At 52.0% G+C, this 22,143-nt stretch overlaps 1 protein-coding gene across 2 annotated transcripts; it reads right to left on the bottom strand.

Annotated features, from left to right (window-relative positions):
• Positions 1-3,889: 3,889 nt before the first annotated feature.
• IGFBP4 (insulin like growth factor binding protein 4) lies at positions 3,890-16,750 on the bottom strand. Of its 2 annotated transcripts, XM_021704089.2 has the most exons (4): positions 15,762-16,741; positions 7,973-8,130; positions 7,060-7,194; positions 3,890-5,125 (listed from the first exon to the last, which is right to left on the bottom strand). In XM_021704089.2, the coding sequence occupies exons 1-4, from the start codon at positions 16,108-16,110 to the stop codon at positions 4,991-4,993; spliced, it is 777 nt and encodes a 258-aa protein (XP_021559764.1). In that variant the 5' UTR covers positions 16,111-16,741; the 3' UTR covers positions 3,890-4,990. The 2 variants fall into 2 exon arrangements, with proteins under 2 accessions (XP_021559764.1, XP_044777413.1); XM_044921478.1 differs by lacking the exon at positions 3,890-5,125 and having other exon boundaries at positions 6,833-7,194; positions 15,762-16,750.
• Between the last annotated feature and the right edge of the window lie 5,393 nt (positions 16,751-22,143).

Genomic DNA, 22,143 nt, shown 5'->3' with positions numbered 1-22,143 from the left:
ATCCCACCTTCAACAGACGGGAAAACTGTGGCTCATAGGAATAGAAGGTCCCACCTGCCCAACCTCACCCAAGTGGTAAGCAACCAGGGCCACCATTTTGCCTTCCCTGACATCTCTAGACTTGGATCAGGTGGGAGCCCAGTTCTGAAGAAATCTACCCTCCCCAGCTAGGGAGGTTCCCCAACCTTCACCTGCCCAGTCCCAACTTCTGTCTCCAGGCTCAGGATGAAAGGATACAAGCCTGAAAAAAAAAAAAAAAAAACCAGCTTTCCTGGTCATGCCTTGGTGCCAGCATCCTAATCCTGGCCCTGGATGACTTTGGCACTTGGGTCTCAACTTCCACATTGATAAAATGGGCCAGTGTTGTCTAAAACTGGGTTGGACAGTGATTCTGTGATTCCCTCAATTTCTATCATCCTAAACAAACCCGGAGGTTTCCCCTTGGCTTAGGTGGTCTTTAGGAAGAAGGTCATCCAAATTTCAGAATTTAGAGCTGGTAAGGGAGCCAGCTCTAAAGAGAACGAGGGGACCCAGCCAGCCATGGAAGCTGCTAATCTCCATCTCTCCCTGGGGGGGACTTCACTGCCGCCTCCACTGAAAGCAATTTGTCATGCCCTGAATTAAGTGATTCCAACAAGGGTTTAATTTCAGTTTAATGGCTCTGTTTTTATGTGTAATTAAATACCATTGCATGGCGAAAATATGTTGTTTGCACTTTAGAGACTGTGTAAGGGCCCAGGAAGCCAATCCCACCGGGTTTCTACTCCCAGGCTCCACCAGCCCCTCCCCTAGTCTGGCTGGAATAATCCAGGTCATGGAGAAGGGGGTTGGTGACCTGGGAAGAGAGGAGCGGGGGGGTGAGGGGAGAAATGGTCCTGGGGGCGCCTGCTCACTCAGTAGAGCATGTTTCTAATTATCCTCAGCACCCTCACTTCTGCTCCCTGGCCCTAACTCTCCCCAGCCCCTAGGGCCTCAGACGTAGAGGGGACAGATCACTCTGACAAGTGAAGATCTAATTAGACTCTTGGCTGGCTAAAGTGGTGTCCACTCCCCCGTGGGTATGTGCAAAGGTCTGCCCTATTGTCTCTCCTCCACTTATTGTTCTCATTAACTCTCTCCTCCCCCATGAATATGCTTCCTCCCCATTGACCCTCTCCCCTGACACACAAACTGCCCCTTTCCTCCCCTCTTCCCTAAGACAACCCCAGGACCCAACAACTGACCCAACAGTCGTAGCTGCCTGCCTGCCTCCCACATCATCTTGACTTTCTCCTTCTGGGTCAGAGGTGACATTGCCATAGGGGTCTGGAATGCAGGGGGAGTTTCTCTGGCTGGGAATGTTTCAGGGTCATTTACCACAGTCATATCCCCCCCCAGGAAGGGGGGCCAAGCAGGCACCCCAAGTCCTGCATGCCTCATAACATTCTTGGAGCAGCTTGGTATAGTTGAATCTGGCCCAGAGGGCAGAGGAGTTGGGACAAGCAGCCTTTTCCTGGAAGGAGCTGAAGTGATTGCAGTAGCTGGAACCTAGGGGCCTTCGTAGGAGGAGGGGCCAGGAAGTTTGGCCAACTCTCCAGAGATGCCCCAGCCTGAATCCAATACTGGAGTCAGTCCAAGTCTCCCCTTTTTACTCCCTACTCCCACCCTGCTGGCTTGCCGGTGGAAAACCCAGCCCCCAACCCTCAGCGACAGCAGGGCTTGATCTCCACTAATGAGCTGGGAAATGGAAACCAAATGCCTGAAGTAGATTGGCACCAATGGGCTAAAGGATCCTGGTGGGGTGCCTCCCACCCGCCTGCTCCAAGCCACAGTGGAGAGGATTAACATTTCTTGGGGAGGCAGAGCAGAGCACTCAAGGACTTCAGTTTTAAATTTGTCTGGGTAAGTCCCAACAGGACACAAGAGTTTAGTCCTTGCCACCTCCTCCCTTCCACCTCTGCCAGACATGCTGATGCCCTGTGGCTACGAGAGTGACCCTCCAAGGGGATTTGGAGGCCATGGCTGGGCAGGGAGGGGGTGGGCTAGGTGCAAACTAGACCAGCAATTCCTCTCCGGAGCCTGGTTCTCCCCACTGTGGCACTGCTCAGGACAGTGTACTTCCTCTAGCCTGGGAGTGGTAGAGGGTGTCCACATTGACACAGCTGCTTTTATTTCCTTCTTTTTGGACACCTAGGACCTGACTCCCAGATCGTGGAGGCAAGCGCGGGGGGGGGCAAGGTGGGGGGGAGGGTGGGCAGTGTTTCTGTGGGATGTGTAATTCTGTCTCCCAGAGTGCATATCCTCTATCCTTCGGTGCTTAGGCTCCCCACAAATCCTGCAATGGGGACACCTAATGAGTGAAGGCCACTCATTCATAGTGGGGAGGGAAGTACATACATATTCTGTGGATTTCTCTATTCCCTCCCACCTCACATCACATACATTCACAGATTCACACAGCCCACATAGACACACCCTTCAAATTAGTGTCTCCTCTACACACGCCCACACCCAGTACACATGCGTTCACATCTCACCTTGTATATTCACTTCATATATTCCAAAGTATCGCTTTGCTATATTCATACACATGCACATACACTCAAACCCACACCCACACGTACCACAAATATGCAGATATACCAAAGGCACATCCCAGGCCATATATGCAGCTACTTCCCAAGCAGATCCAGCTTTTTTTGGAGACCCACGAGAGGAAAAGGACCTCTTAGTAACCACTACCAATGGTACCGGGGTAGAGCATTGAAAGGGGGGCTGGAGAAAAAAGGGGAATTTAAAGAGATGCTTTAGGGAAAGAGATACTCTCTCTACATTTATTTGGTCTAAGGACCTAAAACTTAACTGTCAGCCTGCACCTACCTCAGCCCAAGAAGTAGGGGGCTCCATGAAAGGGAGTCAGGGGGCCAAGGTCACTTTGTTCTTTAATCTCCTACTGCGGGCAGTGGCTTGTGGTGTCTCAGGGAGACCAGATGGCTACAGGATACTCTCACTGAGGCAGAGCTAGAGAGATGAGGATTGCAGGCCCGAATTTAAGATGCAGATAGCGCAGGGGCAAGCTCATCAGGAGCCAGTGAGTTAAAAGGCCTGGGAGTGCCTCTGGAACTGGGGAAGGGCTCAGAATCCAGAAGGCAACCCAACAGGAGGGAACCCCCCCCAGAGTGCAGAAGACTTGGTGCACAGTGTCTTCAGGCTGCCTGTGACCTCCTGAGAAGGGGCCCCCACCCAGATCAGTGTACACACACACAGAGCACAGAGATGGGGGAGAGGGGCAGTGGGAGATGACCAGAAATCCAGTCATACCACATGGGCACAAATTCTGGGCTTGGCACCAAGAGCCCACAGCCTGCTGAGCTCAAGACAGCAAAATCAAAGATGCCCCTACTCCCAACCTCTCAGAACCAAATCTCAACACAACTACCCCATTAAGGAATCTAGGCAGTCAGAGCTGGGGAATGTATTGGAGTTTACCCCCTTTCCCCAACTTCAGGGAAGTGCCTCCCCCACTAAATTAATACATCAAATCCAGATGCACATCCAGTCTGCCTGATGCCCTAGGACATACCCCAGCTTCACACACATGATCCCAGAAATAGCTCTGGCCCAGCAGGGCTGTCCTTGCTTGCCTTCCTTCCAGAAGCCATTATTTGCCCACCAGGAGTCTGAACACAGACAGCATGACTTTGGGGACAGGGAAGCTCCCTAGGAAGAGGTTGCAGGGAAGAGGTGGGTGAATTGGTTGACTCTTTGCAGTCCTCTTACCATATAGGACAGGTCTGGGGACCACACTATGACCCCCCTTCCCACCCTTGGTGCATCCCTGTCTCTAATTATAAATAAATCAACCAAACACAATTGTCTAGATTTTTGTTTTGTTTTGTTCTGTTTTGTTAAAAAAAAAAAAAAAAAAAAAGACAAGACATCATGGCCAACTGGTAGGTCCCTTAGTCTCCTTCCATCCAGTCAAGCCAGAAATGCCTGGAGGGCAGGGAGGTACGGGGAGGGAGGCAAAGCCACAGGCCGTGAGCCACTGGAAGGATGGAGTCATCCTGGTGACTTTGTGACTGTGACCACAAACAGGGGAGGAAGTAGGACCCCAGGCAAGTCCTTCACCCCCCAGCATGTGTGTCTTCTGTTCCATCAAGCACATGTGGTCCCATAATGCATCCTTTCCTCCCACCCTGACTATTCAGAGATGGGCCCCACCTCCCCAGCCCTCTGCCCTGTATGACTTCTTCCGACCTTCTTCCCTCCTCCACAGCAGGGTCTGGGCGGCCAGGCAACCAAGCAGGTGGCACACCATACCCAAAGGTGGGCTTGTCTCTATAGGTCCTTCCCCTTGGAGGGGCCTGGGGAAGAGAAGAAGGGGAGCCTGGCAGGCTTGACCTTTGAGAGTGGGCCTGGGACTCCTGACCATTGAATCATCTGCCACCGCACACTTTCCCTACAGCTTCCACCCTCTGACTAAATCAAGGGGAAGGACAATGCTACAAGGTACAAAAGTCAAGGTACATGTCTACTTTCTTTCTCTGATTCTGGAAATGGGACTTCTCTTCCCCCATAAGCTAGTGCTCAGTTTATAGGAAGTGGCCCCACATGACCAAATCAAACAAAGTCAAAATAAGAGCCCCCAGGGCTAAAAAACTAGAGCTGGCATGTAGTATGTGGTCAATAAATGTTTTTAGATGGCTGAATGAATGAATGAATGAATGAATGAATCCAGGATCAATTTGGAGACATACCAGGGCTCCCCACTGCCACTCTCAGACCTCTCGGACTATCTAAGCCCAAAGACACCCCTAGGCTTTGGCTCACCCCAAGGGCACACCCACACATACACACATACACACAAACACACACACACACACACAGGAAGGGAAACTTCTGGGTCAGAGACAGAGCCAGGACTCAGACCCAGGCTCCAGGTCAGCTCTGTAGCCTCTAGGGGATGGGGGTGGCAGGGAGCACTGAGCCCCCTGCCTCCTGGCAGGGCTCACTCGCGGAAGCTGTCAGCCAACTGGTGGCAGTCCAGCTCCCCTTTTGGCTCCAGGCCCCCTGGAAGCTTCACTCCCGTCTTCCGGTCCACACACCAGCACTTGCCGCGCTGCCCATCTAAGGCCGGGTGACACTGCCAAGACAAGTGTGTGAGAGGTCAGTCCCCAGGCAGCCTGCCCCAATCCCAGCCCAGCCCAAGTCAGACAGTTGATCCAAGATGGCCTCTGAGGGCAGAGGCTCTTTCACAAGCACGGACCGTCTGAGCTCATGGAGTAGAGAGATATTGGCCAAGAAATGAAGGTTGTCTCAGAGGTCAGCACTGGTCTAGGGATAAAGGGCTCAAGTGTCAGAACTTTCAGTGGGATAAAAACTGGGGGAAGAAAACACAGAACTGTACAACACAAAGAGTGAACCCTAATGTAAATTATGGACCAATATTAGTTCCTTAATTTGTGGTAGCATATGTACCGTACTAAACCAAGATGTTAACAGGGAAAACTGGGGGTGAGGGAGTAGATAGGAACACTGTACTTTCTGCTCGATTTTTCTGTAAACCTAAGGGGTGCCTGGGTGGCTCAGTCGTTAAGCGTCTGCCTTCGGCTCAGGTCATGATCCCAGGGTCCTGGGATCAAGCCCCACATCAGGCTCCCTGCTCCGCGGGAAGCCTGCTTCTCCCTCTCCCACTCCCCCTGCTTGTGTTCCCTCTCTCACTGTCTCTCTCTCTGTCAAATAAATAAAATCTTTAAAAAAAAAAAACTGCTCTAGAAAATAAAATCTATTAATTTTTTTTAATGAGGGGAAAAAAGTTTTTAAAAATTGTGCAAGGATGGTGGCACCTGGGTGGCTCAGTCGGCTGAGCATCCAACTCTTGGTTTCGGCTCAGGTCATGATCTCAGGGTTTTGAGATGGAGCCCCGTGTGGGGCTCCCGCTCAGCAGAGAGTCTGCTTGAGATTCTCTCTCTCTCTTTGTGTCTCTGCCTCTCCCCCTGCACTTGCTCACACTCATTCTCTCTCTCTCTCTCAAATAAATAAATAAAATCTTCTAAAAAATGGGTCAAGGATAAAATTGGTGTTGGGATAAAGCTTGCAAGTAGGTTTGGCACTGGTTTGAGGGGCCCTTTCTGGTCCTGCACTCATTGCATACCACCCCATAATCTCCTCATGTCATCCTGGGATTTGCCGACCTGGGGGCAGCCCTTCTCCTCCTATCTAGGCCTCTACTGGCCAAGTAGCAGCCCACTTTGTGGATCTATCTACAGAGCACGGAGTGGGAGAATGTATGTGTCTATGTCCACAAAGAGCTGGAGAAAGACCCAGGCCAGGACTCCCCAGGCCACACCCAGCATAAGGCTCTGCCCAGATATGCCACTCTTCCAAGTAAGCCCACCCCTCATGGGTCAGAGATGGGGCTGAGGAGGGCCAACCTTGCTGAACATCCTAGCCTCCTGGGGGCTTATGAGAGGAGCCCATGTTCCAAGGGCATGAGGGAATATGGAGGTTCCTGCATTCATGTTTTCTCTCCTGCCCCTCTGCTTCCGTCCAAAGCTCCCATTCCCAGCTGTCAGATCTGCTTCACCTCCATCCTGGCTGTACCCCAGGTGGTTTGGTTACTCAGCGTGGGGGAAGGGGCAGGCTGAGTTTCCTCCTTAACGCTTCATGACTGAGCCCCTCCATCCCCAAATGAAATCTGAGACATTCTATGGCAAAAGAGAACTACTCATAGGACGGAGTACAGTACAGGGAATGAAAGAGTGCTGGGAGGTAGAGGTTGGCAGGAGTGCTAAGTGGTGAATCCAGACATGATGGAAATAGCCCTGGATGGGGAGGCAGGACAGCTGATCTGCCATTAACTCACTCTGTGACTTTGGGCCTGTTTCCTCATCTCCAAAATGAGTGTGGTGGGGAAAATAAGCTGAGGTTCTAAGACTGGGGGAGGACCCAGAGGGTTAGGTTTGGGTGGGGAGGTCTCCCCCTTCCCGAGATCTCCAACCTGCACCATCTTGTGGAGAGACCAGGAATGCCCCAAGAGCCGAGGCCAGGACAGAGCCAGCAGGGATGAAGACCCACCTGCTTCGGGTGGAAGTTGCCATTTCGGTCGCAGTTGGGGATGGGGATGATGTAAAAGTCCTCGTGGGTGCGGCTCTGTGAGGCGGCCAGCCGCTCCAGGGCCCGGTGCAGCTCACTCTGGCAGGAGCCCTGGGGCTGGAGGAAGGGAAAATGAAACTGCTTAGCAGAAGGGAGAGAGGCAGGAAGACCCCAAAGCTGGGGGTCAGATCAGGACTCAAGGCCCAGAAAGGAGGCTCAAGGCCCAGAGGCCGGGCAGGGCCCAGTGGGTTCAGGGGACCCTGGTGGACAGAGCAGAAGGATACTGAACAGAGGATTCTGAGCTAAAGAGCTTCTAAAAAGGAAGGGTGTGAATGGAAGGGACCTTGTGGGGGGGAAGGGGTTATGGAAACCTATGGAGATGGTTGGGAAGGGAATGATTTCTAAGCAGGAGGGATAGCTGACATCATACAATTAACAACTTGGTAAGAAGACCCAGGCCAGGATCCATCAGAACCATCCATCAGAAAGGACTTAGCCAGACCCTGGGGCAGGGTCTCCAGGCCCCCTGCTGTGGCCAGCGTTAACCACTTAGTTACTGAAAAAGTCTGCATGGAGAATCCAAGAGAAGAGCTAAGAAATGCCAGGAGGCTTGGGAAAACCACTATTTACAAACCGATACAGAAGTATTTCAGTACTTAACAATTACTTCAACTGCATATATATATATATATATATATATATATATATATATATATAACTGATGAACAGGAAAGGCAGTTCAAGGAAAGGAATGAGGATTCTCTGGGTCCTGATGATGCATACTGGGTGCCTCTTGCACACAGTAGGCATCCAATGAATGTTTGTTGAATAAACATAATCCAGATCTAGTGGTGGTGGCGGTGCACATGTGCATTTGTAGGTCAGAGGTCCTCACCACAGGCCGAGCTTCCTCCCGGGGCACCCCGATGACCTTCATCTTGCCCCCGCTGGTGCTGCGGTCTCGAATTTTGGCGAAGTGCTTCTGCAGGCACCTACGGTCATGGGCACTGCAGGGACTGAAGCTGTTGTTGGGGTGGTCACCCTCATCCTTGTCTGCAGTCAGGCCAAGATGGGGAGAGGTCAGCACCGGGAAAGGACAGGGCAACACACCAACCCAGCCTCCCACCTTGCTTTCTTCTTGGAGATTCTCCAGCCTGGCTCTGGGAAAGAATAGGGGGCCTTGGGGTGGGGTGCGGGGGAATAAAAGCAACACCCTCATCTCCTCCCCACTCTCCTGAGAATATTCCTCTTAAAGTCCTTGACTTGTCCCTCACCCCACCCAGTCCAGCCCTCAGATGAGTCACCAGCTGCAGCTGCACAGACAGCAGGAGGGTCCCCTGGGCCCTGCAGGGAGGTCTAAGGCAGGCAGGGGCCTCCCCACCAGATTTCACACACACCCCCATTCAGCTCCTGCTACCATCCCCCACTCTGTCTGCTCTCTCTTCCTGTCTCCTTTCCTGCTCTTTTCAGCATCTGGCTGAGCCAACCAGGGGATCCTCAAATCTGTTGGCTCTGCTACCTCTCTTCCACATGACCAAAATCAGAATTTCCATGAGTGATGAGAAATCTGGCCCAAAAGGCCCTCCCCATTGGCTGAACAGGAGAGAAGAAGCGGGAGTAGGTGTGTATGCCTACATGTGAAAGTGTGAATCCGTGTGTATGTGTGACACACACTGTGTGGCCGCAGGACCAAAAACACCCTCACACCTCCCTTCAGTTCCCCCCATCCCCACATCTCCCATCCTTGGATTTTAGACACCATCCGAAGTCCATGTCTATTGCCCAGAGCCAGGGCACTGGGGATGTGGAGATGGGGGTGGTGAGGCTGGACCTGCACACTCTCCCTGGGATCCCCTGAAGACTCTATCTGAACTCGAGAATAACCCGATCCAGAAGTCCCAGGATCGTAACCACTACTCCAACCTCCAGGCAGCCAAAACCGGAATACAGGGGTGAGCTGGAGAAAGAGGTTGCAAGACCTCTCTGCAGATCAGAGTCACCTCTAAAATGCTTGGGCTTGGCAGCTCGCTGCATTCCAGATGTTGGCAGCTAGACAGAAGGTTACATCTGGTTTGCGTCAGGATTTTTTTTCCTGAGGAGTTAGCAGGTTCCTCCATGCATGGCAGCAGTCCCAGAGCTGCCTCTGGGTCAAATGGTATTTTTCCATCTAGCCAAATTTAGTTGGGGGGTTAGTTCTCTTTTTATTCTCCTAGTTCTGGTGGTGTGGGGGGAAGCAAGTAGATAAAGGGAAACCAGGCAAGGAGGAATCTAGACTTTCAGAAAGTTTTTGTCAAGATTCCATACCAAAGGTTATTTATAAAATTGAGTCACCAAGGATGGGAAGGTTTTGTCATGGGTGGAGGGCGGGTTTAGAAAGAAGAATCAAAGCAAAGGTAAGGAATAAATGGAGCAGATAGATATAATCTATCCTTCTGCATATTTAACATCCCAAGAAGGACAGTCCGGAGGGGACTCCAGTCTCAGAGACAACATCAAGTTCTTTTTTTTTTTTTTTTAAGATTTTATTTATTTATTTGACAGAGAGAGACAGAGCGAGAGAGGGAACACAAGCAGGGGGAGTGAGAGAGGGAGAAGCAGGCTTCCCGCCGAGCAGGGAGCCCGATGCGGGGCTCTATCCCAGGACCCTGGGATCATGACCTGAGCCGAAGGCAGACGCTTAACGACTGAGCCACCCAGGTGCACCAACATCAAGTTCGTAAGGGTCAACCAAGGAGAATCCACTATAGCAAGACCTCCCAGTGACGTGGACAGCAAAAGATGTGGGTAAATTTCAGAAGACCAGCATTGTCAAGGGGGCCATAAGAAGATGGACCCCAAACCCTCAGTCAGAACCAGAGAAAAGATCTGGGACACAGGCTCTTCCCTGAAGACCCTCCCAAGAAACCTTTCTGGCCAAAAGGCCCAGACTGGCCAGTGATCCCTACCCCTGCATCCACCTTGCACAAAAGCATAGACTTTTGGAAGGGGGCACAGTGTTTCAGGGGTGTAGGCTGGAGGTGGATAATGGAGAGGAAGAGGAAATGAAAGACCTAAAAGAATTAGAGCCAAATCTTGAAACCACAGAGGCTGAGCTGAGACATGAACAAAAGCACCACCATTTTACCCGGAAAAGTCTGGAAGGGATCAAAAGGACTCATTTGCCACAGTCCATGATGCTAATTTGAGGGGTACCCTTGGAACCTGGAAAAGGTTTTGGTCTTTCCTTGAGTCTGCTTTCTTTTCGTAGCCATAAAGGGAAGCACTACTTTGCGCAGTGGCACTTGTTTCTCTTGGTAAGCAGGCAGAATGTTTTCAGGTTCAAGAAATAAGCAAGAGGGGCGCCTGGGTGGCTCAGTCGTTAAGCGTCTGCCTTCAGCTCAGGTCGTGATCCCAGAGTCCTGGGATCGAGCCCCACATCGGGCTCCCTGCTCCGCGGGGAAGCCTGCTTCTCCCTCTCCTACGCCCCCTGCTTGTGTTCCCTCTCTCACTATGTCTCTCTCTGTCAAATAAATAAATAAAATCTTTAAAAAAAAAAAAAAAAAAAGAAAGAAGCAAGAGTTTTTTAACAAATGGAGAGGTTGAGAGCCTCCTATCCTGCAAGTATGGCGCATCAGGGTGGTAAAGACCTCAAGAACCTAGAGAGATCTAGAGTAGAAATGTAACTGCAACTAGGCTTTCCAATGTTGAGTTTCTACGAGTTGAAGTTCACAAATGATTAACTCTTGGGGGGTTATTAATGGATACCCGACCTCTAAAAGGCTTATTATGGATACCCCAAGTAGGGGTAGGACTCTGCAGCACTCAGCCCATAGTTTGCTTGGGGTTTTCTCTCTCCCTCTCCCTCTGCCCCTCCCCCTGTTTGCGCTCGTTCTCACTCTCTCACTCGTAAATAAATAAATAAAATCTTTTAAAAAACGGGGGAGAGGACAACTGGGTCCACTCACTGAAACCTGGAGCTGCATGGGCCATAGGGCAAGGCTGGAAGCATAGCTTATGCTCTTGTGTGAGTAAGGCCTCATGTCACACTAAGGGGATTATCTGGGGAAATCTAAGCAGGCAGTGTGTCTGGCCTCCCCCTCCCTGGTTTCCCCACTTTTTTGTTGTTGCTAGGCAAGTTTCCTTTTTTATTTTTTGAAGAACTGAAGAATCCTACAAGCCTCCAAAACACACATACTTGAGTCCAGATACTCATCAATGCCATACTTGGACCCTTCTTGCCCAAGGCCAGACTGCTTTACCCCACCAAAAGGGCACTCCACAGAGATCAATCCTTCATTAACACCAAGCATGCCAACTTCCAGCTGCTCTGCCACTCTCCAGATCTGGTCCCGGTCTGTCCCTACCTTGTGTCTAAGCTTAGAGAAGAATACACCAGATAGGGAGAGTAGCTGCTTACTTACTCTCATGGGGACATAGGTACACAGAGTATATCCATATCTGCCCACTCAGACACAGACAGGCCAGGATTCAAGAACCACAAACATATACAAACAATCATGTGTCCAGGCACACACTGGTCCACACATGCACACCCACATGCACTCGGGCACTCTGACCCTGCCCCGAGCAGAGACACAGACCCAGGGCAGGGCACTCTGCCTGCCCCATAGCTTGTTGACGTTCCATTTAATCTGTAACTTTTCCTTGCCCAGCCTTGCTTAACAGGCAGATTGAGGATCCACCCCATGATCCACCCCTAGACGCTGGGTTTGGGAGGGTGAGGATCCTAGCCTTGGGCCTCTGAAAAACGTTAACCTTCCACTCTCCAAAGCTGTCTAAATACTTGCTACTTCCCTGCTTACTCAATACCTGGTACTGCTCACCCAGGTGAGGCCCTCTGGAAAGACCCCAATCCCTGTGGGTCGGTCCCCCCAGAGTTAGACCTGACCTCTAAAAGGCTTATTTAAGGGGTGGGACTTCCAAGGTAGGCCAGGTCATCTCTTCCAGCCCCTGCTTGGAGCTAGGCCAACAACGTGCAAACACAGCGCAAACCTTGGTCTTTGCTCTAGCAACCAAGGGTAAGGCACCCAGAGAGAGAAAAGACTTCACAGCTTTGGCACCACTGGCTGAAAAGTTCATGGTCAAAGCTAGAGGATTTCCTCTTTCTGGCTGCCTGATTTCAACCCCATGATTCCTCCTCAACTCCAGGCCCAGTCCCCTTCAAGACACCCAGGGTGAGGCTGTGAGGTGGGTGGGCCCAGCCACCCAGACACAGGCATTTCAGCTCACCCCTGTACCCTGCAAGAAAGGCCTTTTCTTTCTTCCCCTGGACTCAGCCTAGAGAAACCAGGATCACCCACGCCAGGTACCCAGCCCTTTCTTCGAGGTCTGGCTCACATGGCATCCCCCTCACCGTCATGCCATGCTGCCCTCCTCAGACTGAAGGAAAGCTGGCCTGTCCTTCCCATGTTTACAGCAGCAAAAAGCACCAAGTTCCTCCTTACCCCTTTCAACTCCTCTGAATGTCCCCCTACTTTGCTCAATTGCCCTACTGTCCCTCAAAATCCCAGCATCAGAGGAGAATTTAAGTTTCAACCGAAATCTTCTCAGCTTCTTTTTCATCACCATCTTCATCATGGCTCTAACTAATGGAGGTCTTACTCCATGCCAGACACCCCAAGCCTGTGAGGCAGATCCCATTGTCATCTCCATTTTACAGATGAGGAAATGCAGTAGACTGGTTGGAGGGGAAGGAAGACAGACTTATCCCTGCAGCTCCTATGTCTTTAAATGGAAAAGACTCTTGATACCCGAGGCACCAATAATTCTGGCTTTGCCAATACTAAAGAAAAAATGTTAAGCAGCCATGCTCCTCCCCCTACCTCCCCCAAGGCACAGAATTTCTGGGAAGGCCCTGTTCCCATGACATGACTGGATTCCCAGTACTGAAGTAAGGGGGACAATATTTGCTGCGTTGACTAAAAATTAACCCAGGCTGTCTGTTCCCTAACCCTGTCCCAGAGAGACCCAAAAGCACAGTTTAGGAGCTCCCCAGTCCAAACACTGATCTTCCCACTGTCCACTCCCCCAGATTCCATGAGTCAAGGGTCAGTCCACTGATGCAGAATTGTGGACTTCTGACGCACATGTCCCACCCCACCCCCACCTCTGGGGGCCTGAGCAGCATTAATCCACAATGTTTTGTGGCTCAGAAAGCTGGGACAGGAGGGCTATGGGGAGGTTAGGGGGCAGAGGCTTAAGATGGAAGGAGGAAACCTGCTCCTGGGGCAAATAGTAGGCAGCTGGACATAGCAGGCCAAGGGAAGGGGCACGCCAAGTGGTTGTCCTCCCCCAGTCACCTGCTGAAGCTTCGCTCCAAGAGGAAAAGGCAGAAAGAGAAGCCTGATATTCTCTGCCAAACTATTCCCAAGGCAAGAGGGTCCAAGCCTTGGGACCCAGGAGGGACAGTGGCCTATTGACAGTGAAAGGCTAGAGAGAATAGTGGGGATAAGGTCTGAGCTCTGGCCATCTTGTCTCACCAGAGACCCTGCAGGGCTGTTGCACAACTCTAGGGGACACCTTTCACATGGTGCAGGGGATGTTTCTGTGATGACTAGGAGGTGAGAAGGCACGGACACAGCTTGCCGAGTAGGTACCTAGTTTCCCCAGGGTTCTCCAGGCTTGCCCTTTCCCTCTCCAGATCTTTGCATACCCTGCATGGGTGGAGGACAGGCAAGGAGGGAGGGAGTGGGCATTAGAGACCTGGACCCTGTAATCCCAAGGGGACATAAAGGCCAATTTGCATGATGTCCACAGGATAATCACAAACTTCATACCATTTCCTCCAAAGCCCCTAGGGGATTAGATTTTCCTCCACTATCGGATGGGGTACTCCTACCCAGCCAGGGAGGAGGGGGTGCTCAAGACCCTCTGAGGGCTCTTCTGCCCCGAGTTCAAGTCAGTGAGCGAGAAGGTTAGCACCTGTTCTAATCTGGTGCCAGATACATACCCACTGTACAGTGGAGGATGGAGATATGAAGGGAAAGAGGTCCCATTATACTCAGGGAGCCCAAGGGCTCAGCCCTCACTCCCAATCTGGTCTGGTACCAGTACCCCTCCTCTCCCACTGGGCACCAGCATCTGTGCCCCAGGATCAGTGCCTTACTCCCTCAGGACACCCCCCCGACCCCCCTGCTTCCCAGATGTGCTGGGTGCCGGGCTGGCATTTCTCCTAGAATGTTTTCTGCTGACCTATCTCTCACTGCCTAGGGACAGGAAGGGCAGAGAGGCCTGAGGCCAGACCCCTGGGGTCCACCTCCTTCCTGTTTTCCCTGCATCCTGCTTTCCTCCGCTAACAAGCTGCAGAGGATTGAGGAAGTGGAACGGTCTGGGACCCAGCGCAGGAAGCTTGGGGCCGGAGTCCCAGCATCCGGACTGCAACAATGGAAGCTTCAAGCACCAGGAAAAGAGACACAGACAGAGGCACAGGGAGAGGAAAACAGAGTCAGAGAGGGAACAAGAAACAGAGGCAGAGATACAGAAAAGCAGAGAGAGAGATTGCCAAAGTAACAGAGAAAGACAGAAACAAAGACAGAAAGAGAAACAGTGACAGAGACACGGAGAGAAAGAGCAACAGAAAGGTGCTGAGGAGAAAGTGAGAGAAACAGGACAAAAGCAGAAAGGGAACAAGATAGAGAAACAGAAACTGATAACAGGCGGAAGACATTGAGGAAAGGAGAACTCAGGAATGTTGGTAGTGAAGCTAGAGATTGAGAGACGTAGCAGGAAATAACAAAAGAATAAGAAAGAACAAAAGACTGAGAAAGATTATAAGGAGAAACTGAGAGGCTCACTGAAAAATGGAAAAAGAGAAAGTGTAAGGGCCTTCTAAACCTCTCCCTCTCCCTCTTCCTCTCTCCCCCCTCTTGCTCTCCCACCTCCCCCTCTCCCTCTCTCTCTCTCCTTTCTCTACTCCCTATCCCACACCGTTAGGTTTCTACAGCTCTGGGCTGGGAGCCAAGACTTGCTTCTCTTCGCCACCTCAGATGACACCTGCCAGGAGAGAGGAGCGGGGTGCCTGTATACCAGTGCAGGACGAGGTGCCCAGGCCTGGCAGAGAGACCTCTGTGTTCCCAATACCTCTCAAACAGCAAGGTGAGCTGCGGGGGGGGGGGGGGGGGGGGGGGGGGGGGGCTTTGGGGAGGGGCAACTCTGATGCCCCCCACCACCAAAGCCCCTCTAATTTGCATTTCCCACTCAACCCTACCTCAATGTCAAAAGGCCAAGCCCTGGCTTCTTAGACCCCTGGGGTTTCACATGTGGCCAGGATGAGGGAAGTTCCAGGATCAGGAACAGACAGCCACCACCACTGCCACCTCCATCCTCTAGTTATCTGGCCCCAGGCCGCTCACTTGCAGGCTGCTGGCTGGACCAGGTCAGGTTATGTTCCACTCTTGCACCAGCAGCCAGGACTACCATTGAGACCTCTCTTCCCAAACAGACACCCTTGGGAGGTTTGAGATGGAGGGCTGTGACAGTCTTCCTTGCTGGTGGCAACAGGCTGCTAGGGATTCAACAGCAGTTTCCTTGGGTGAGCCTGTCCCATGCCAGTCCAGCCCTGCCAGGTACCTGCCTCCTCGTTAACTCACAGATTTTCAAGGGCTTTCCAGGCCAGCCTGAATGGGGAAGGGGCTCCTAGGAGGGGAGAACACCACGTAGGGCAGGCAAGGACAGGGGCACCTTACCAGAGGGCTGCAGGCTTTCCTGGATGGCCTCGATCTCCGCCAGCTCCATGCACACGCCTTGCCCGTGCATCAGCGTGTGCAGGGGCTTCTCCACCCCCCGGGGCGGGTAGCAGCGCAGGCCGGAGCCGCAGCGAGGGGTATACACCCCGCAGGGCATCCCTTTGCCCAGGGCGCAAGTGGCGCAACAGCCGCAGCCCGGCTCCCGCACCAGCTCCTCGCAGCCCACGGGGGGGCGGCAGCGCGCCAGCTTCTCCTCCGAGCAGGGCGGGCAGTGGATGGCTTCGTCGCCCAGGCTCGGCCCAGGCCCAGCGGCCAGCAGCAGCGCGGCCACGAGGCAGAGGGGCAGCATGACCGAGCTAGGACGGGGCGAACGCGCGCGCACACTGGCAGCAGGGACACACGGCGACAGCGCCCGGGCGCGCCTGGAGGACCCGACCCGGAGGGCGCGGGGAGACGGGGCAGCCCCGCGGGCTGACAGGGACGGAGCCAGGGAAGTTAGCAAGCGGGCTGGAGGGGAGCGAGCCTGGCCGCCGAGGCGCTGCGCCGCATCCTCGGCCCGGCCCAGGCGGCGGGCGGCGGGCGGCGGGCGGCGGGGTGGGGGGGGAAGGGGGTTGAGCGGCTGCCCGGGACCGGCTCCCCCGGACTTTATACCGGCCCCTGGCCACACCCCCAGCGCCTTCCCAGAGGTGGGGGAGCGGGGGCGCGGGGGGGGAGAGAGGGAGGCGGCCGTTAGGGGGAGGGGGCGCTGTCCTGAGTCGCCGCCGCCGCCGCCGCCGCCGCCGCCCACCGCCGCCGCTACAACATCTGAAAGTCCTTTTCTGCCGCAGAAGGAAGCGGAGCAGTTTGGAAGCCGTGGCAGGCGCCGACAGCGCCTCTGAACCGGAGCCTGGGAGGGGAGAGAAAGAAGAGGAGACGCCAAGGGGCTGCTCTTTGGCCCCCTCCCTCGACCTTGGAGGATTCCTCCCCTACCCTGCGAAGGCGGCTGCAGTCCCACCCCACCCCCCACCCTCCAAGAACGCGACCTCCTAGCCCGGACTCCCGGCTCCGCGGATTCAGCCTCCCGGGCCAGAGTCCTTTCCACCCCACTCCCACCCACTGGAGACCAAGTTGGGTGAAGTGGGAAAAAGGAAGCAAGCACCCAACGAGGGACCCAGAAGGGCCTGATGGCCCTAAGAAGTTAGTAGGCTCTCTTCCCACTCGCCCTTCCAACTCCCCCACGCCCCCCGCGCGCGCCCTATCTCCCCAGGGCTCATCTGGGTCCTGGTCCACTCTGCCTTCCTGAGAACTGAATCCACCGAACTCCTGGAGAAGGAAGTGCCCAGCCTCTTCTTCCTTCCTGGATGTTTGCTTCTACTGCCCGACTCCCTCCCCAGAGGAGGATTGGCTAGGGAGATTGCCACTCTCAGTGTGCAAATTGTGCATCGCACAACTCCAGGGGGCACCATTTCTCTCGTGGTCATTGTAGGTTTGTGTAGCTGTTATGACAGTTTTCCAGCAGATGGCAGTCAAGCATTTCGAGGGAGGGGTGCCTTCTCCTAATTCAGCTGGTGTTGCTATTTGGGCTAGTGCCTGGGGCTGACTAGGCCCTCTGTGAGATCCTATTGGTGCCTGTTTCCCCGGCCCCTTGCCTCAGTCCTGCTGGGATCCGGAGAGACCCTAGAGTAACATTTGAGCAGAGACCCACCTCCTAGGTTCTCTCTGGTCTCCCAGTACTCACCCATTCTCCACACAAAGGCTTCTGCTGTCCTGGAGCTGATTTCAGGGTAAGAGTGCCTGTCAGGGCACAATCGGTGGCCCAGTGTGGATTTTTTTTATTATTATTATTTTATCTTATTTTATTTATTTATTTATTTTTGGCTTGGCTTAGCCTAGAAAGCGGCAAGGCAGCCAAGCCAAAGTGCAGATCAGAGACCGTTTTCCTGCTTCCCGCTTCCTGCTTCCTCTCCCAGGGCAGCAGTTTTTCATTTCAGTCTCACAGCAATTAGGCCCTCTCCTACCTTCTCCAGTGTAGACTGTCCAGGTGATATGAGGAAGAGAGGGGCTGGAAGCTGAAAGTGTAGGGACAGAACCAAAAAGTTGCAAACTGACGGCACCTACTGGCAATCATCAAGACTGCAGAAGGTCTGGAGAGTTCTGGAGGGGGACAAGATTCTGGGATTCTCTCCCTGCCATCTATCTCACAGACATACTGGGGTCTCTTCTTTTTTGGAGCAGGGAAAACAGAGCCAGGTTCCTCACGTCCCTGGGGGAAGCCCAGCCTGTCCCTGATTCAGAAAACTTCCCCCAGCCCTCTCCCCACCTTCCATCATCTTGATGGTTCTGCCACCAACTTATTGTATGAAGTTGGACACCACTCCTTAGAGCTTGAATGTCCCTAACTCTAAAATAGAGGTAAGGTCATCTCCACCAATCCTGCCTCTTAAAGCTCTTATGAGAGTAAAATGGGACCAGAAAGGATGGTTTTGATACCAACACCAGACTTGCCCCGTAGACAGCAAACCTGGGAGAGCTAAAGGCGCTGGGAGGTGGAGGAAGGAGTGCAGGAGAGGCTGGACTGAGAGCAAAAAAGTACCTGGAGGTGAAGCATGAGTGCAGGTGTGGGAAATCCAGAAAGGTTTCTAGGTGAGACAGGTGCCCAGACCTCTACCCCAGCATCCCCGATCTATTTGCTGGTGCGCACCCACCCCCCAACATCACTGTCTAGGATAATTCCAAGGAAGCAGGAAAATAGATATAAGTAGGCCATCCAAGCACCTTCCCATCATTCATGCAACACCTATTTACTGGACGCTGATTGTGCGCAGGCTTTGTGCTACATACTGAGGACACAGAAATGGCCAAGATGACTCTCTGCCCTCAAGGAGCTCACTGCCTAGTGAGGGGAGAGAGGCATAAAAATAAAATGAGCCTAAGAAGTGTGCAGGTGCCCTGGGAGATATCCATGTGGGGCACTGTGGGGACCCAGATACACAAGTGGTCAGTTCTACATCCAAGGCATGGAAAAGCTTCACAGACAAGGTGACTCATGAGCCAACCATCTTCCATGCTGGAGGAAAAAGCACAGGTATTAACATCAGGCCAACCTGGATTCTAATCCCAGCTTTGCCACTAGACTCACTGGGGAACCTGAAACAAGTTACTCTGAGCTTCACTGTCCTTACCTCGAAAATAGGGCTTTGTGATAAAGAAAGAAGGGTGAGGAGGGGAGAGAGAGAAAGAGTGGCTTGTGCAAATTGCCCAGCCTACAGGGGGCGCTGAGTGTTTGCTATCCCACCCTATCCCACCCTGCAGGAAACTATAATTCTCCACAGGGCCCCTGGTGAGCCCCCGGTGGCAGGACCTGTGTTTCCCTCAGCAGAATGGAGGCTCTCAGAGGACTGGGTTTAGTGTCCCCCCTGGGCTTGCTGGTGTCTGGGGATAGGCTAAATAAAGGGCACAGGATTTGGAGTGAGAGGACCTGGGTTCAAGTTGCAGCACAGTCACTTAAGAGCTGTGTGACCTTGGATACCCACTTAATGTCTTGAAGGGTCATTTCATCCATTTTAAAAAGAGAAAAAAAAAAATTCTGAGTTCAGTTCTCCAGTGTTTTTTACATGCTCTTGAAACAAAGATATAACTAACCCTAAAAACATATAATAAAAATAAAAAATAAAAAAACAAAGAGCAAAAGAGATAATTGGGCTTACCCCACAGGATGATTGCAAGAGAAAATGAGATAATGGATAAGAAAGCGTTCTGGAACCCAAGAAATGGGGTACAGATGCTGCTCATTGGTTTTCTCCACCTGATTGCTGCCTCCTTGAGGCCTGAGAGCACGTCCTGGAGCCCCCAGAGATAGAAACATGGCCTTCCTTCCCTGTCATCTTTTCCAGCCCAAGGCTCCACCGGAAAAGGAACCTCTGTGGGGCACTAGGCTGGCTCACTTGGAAGAGCATGTGACTCTTGATCTCAGAGTTGTGAGTTCCAGTCCCATGCTGGATTACTGAAAAATAAACTTTAAAAAAAAAAAAAAGAGGGTGCCTGGGTGGCTCAGTTGGTTAAGCATCTGCCTTTGGCTCAGGTCATGATCCCGGAGTCCTGGGATCGAGTCCCACATCAGGCTCCCTGCTCAGTGGGGAGCCTCCTTCTCCCTCTCCCTCTGCCTGCCACTCCCCTTGCTTGTGCTCTCTCTCTCTCTCTCTCTCTGTCAAATAAATAAATAAAATCTCAAAAAAAAAAAAAAAAGAAAGAAAAAGAACCTCTGCCTCCGTCTCACATCCTTGTCTGTCCCTAAGCTCCTGGGCACCCAGGGCACCAGGAAGACGCTCCTGATGGAGAAGTGAGAAAAATCCCCACTCCCCACCCACTTTTTCCAGCCCACAACTTCGTTGGCTTGTTGTTTAGAGTCTAATTAGCTCCCTTGTTGGTTTGGTTTCACACCTCTACTGGGTTCAGTCTGGTCTTCTTAGAGAATTGATAGTCCTGCCCTCAGGGAACCCCCAAGCTCATGGGCTTGCCCTAGAGACTATCTTGTCTGATGGAGTAGGCAAGTATACATAATAATGAAAGTTAACACTTAATGAGCATGGGCCATGTGCTGGACATGGTTCTAAGTGCTTCACGGGTGCACTTCCCAACAATCTCATGAAGTAGGGTCTATCATTATCCCCTTTTTAAGATAGGGAAACTAAGGCACAGAAAGGTATGTAACTTACTTAAGTCACACAAGTAAGTAGAAGAACAAGGGACTGAACCCAGGCAGTCTGGCTCCAGAGTTTATATGTTTTATGTTTTATAGACTCCAAAATAGCTGTCAGAAGTATTCTAAACAAATGCCAAGGGCAAAAGACTATGGTACAGAGTGCAAGATTGGTGTGAGGGGGCAGAGTAAAGGAGGCAGTGGCATGGAAATAGGCCCCAGGCTTCCTCATAACTTTGGCTTCCCAGCCCCTCCCGGGCTGCCCTGGACTTCCCACAGTGCCCACACTGAGTAGGGAGCTCAACTCCCCTCCGTGTCTGCTGATCCAGACCCCAGGGAAGCATCCTCCACAGTCACTCCAGGTGTGGGCTGAGCACTAGCACATCAGTACAGCTGCCTTCTTGTACACCAGGGCCCCATACTTGGAGAGAACAGATCAAGAGAGCTAGGATCTCCATAGAGACCATACAATGCAGGGGAAGTCTGGTTCAGAGGCTAGAGCCTGGGTCCTTCCCTCAGGTCATGTGGCTCCAGAAATGAACGTCCAGACAGAGGATGCAGAGGGGAGAGGACTAGCCAGGATTCAGTTTCGTATTTCCAGTCCAACCAGCTCAGCTACTTGCTCCTTTGTGGCCCCTTCTCCTTCCTTAGCTTCAGTTTTCCATCTGTAAAATGGGGCAGGGAACTCATTGAATTGGGAACCCCCTTCCAGCTTGGGCAGTCTAGGAATCTAGAATCTCTGGAGTCTTTTTGCACGGTCCTAGGCCCCACGCCGGCATGGCTCCCAACACTCCAGAGTTTGCACTATTTCCAAGCCAATTGGCACCCGTGGAATCACTTTCTCATTAGCCAAAGCCTGTGTAGGAGACAAGCCAAGTGAATGATGTTGGGTGCTTTGAGAGTTCTGTCACTGCCCAGAAAGGTGATGAGGTTCACTCAAGGGCATACAGCTAGTAATTAATAGAGCCAAGACTTAAGCCAAATGTATTTACTACCTGCTACAGACTTAGTGCCCTGAGCCACGCTCACAAAGTGAGCAAAAGATTACTACCGTAGGATTCTATTTCTATCGAATTCAAAAACAGACAAAACTAACCTACGGTTTAGAAATCAGGATAGGGTTACTTCTGGGGAGAATGGAAGTAGTTACTAGAAAGGGCCTCATGGGGTACAGGTGATGTTTATTATTTAGTTACATAGTGTATTCACCATATGAACATTCATTGAGCTAAACTTTTCTTATTTCTGCACCATTCTGTATGTACTTTCATTTTTTTACTTTAAATTTTTTAAAAGATTTTGTTTGTTTATTTATTTATTTATTTATTTGTGTAAGAGGTTTTTTTGGTAATTTATTTATTTTTTACAAAATAAATACCTGCTTCTCCCTCTCTCTCTGCCGGTCTAGCACAAGCAGGGGGACCGGCAGAGGGAGAGGGAGAAGCAGGCTCCCCGCTGAGCAGAGAGCCCATGCAGCGGGGCTCTGTCCCAGGACTCCAGAGATCATGACCTGAGCCGAAGGCAAACATTTAATCAACTGAGCTACCCAGGTGCCCTTTAATTTTTTTAAGAAAAAACTTTTTTGTTTATATTTTTAAAGAATGCTGGCTCTCAAGTAGCCTGCCTGGACTGGATTCTTGGCAGTATGTTTAGGATAAGTTAGCACACCTCTCAATGCCTCAGTGTCCTCAGCTTTCATGTTAA

The sequence above is a fragment of the Neomonachus schauinslandi genome, chromosome 15 (genome assembly GCF_002201575.2).
Source record: "Neomonachus schauinslandi chromosome 15, ASM220157v2, whole genome shotgun sequence".
Lineage (NCBI taxonomy): Eukaryota > Metazoa > Chordata > Mammalia > Carnivora > Phocidae > Neomonachus > Neomonachus schauinslandi.
The sequence above is the reverse complement of the archived record's forward strand: the minus strand, read 5'-3'. Positions and strand labels throughout refer to the sequence as shown.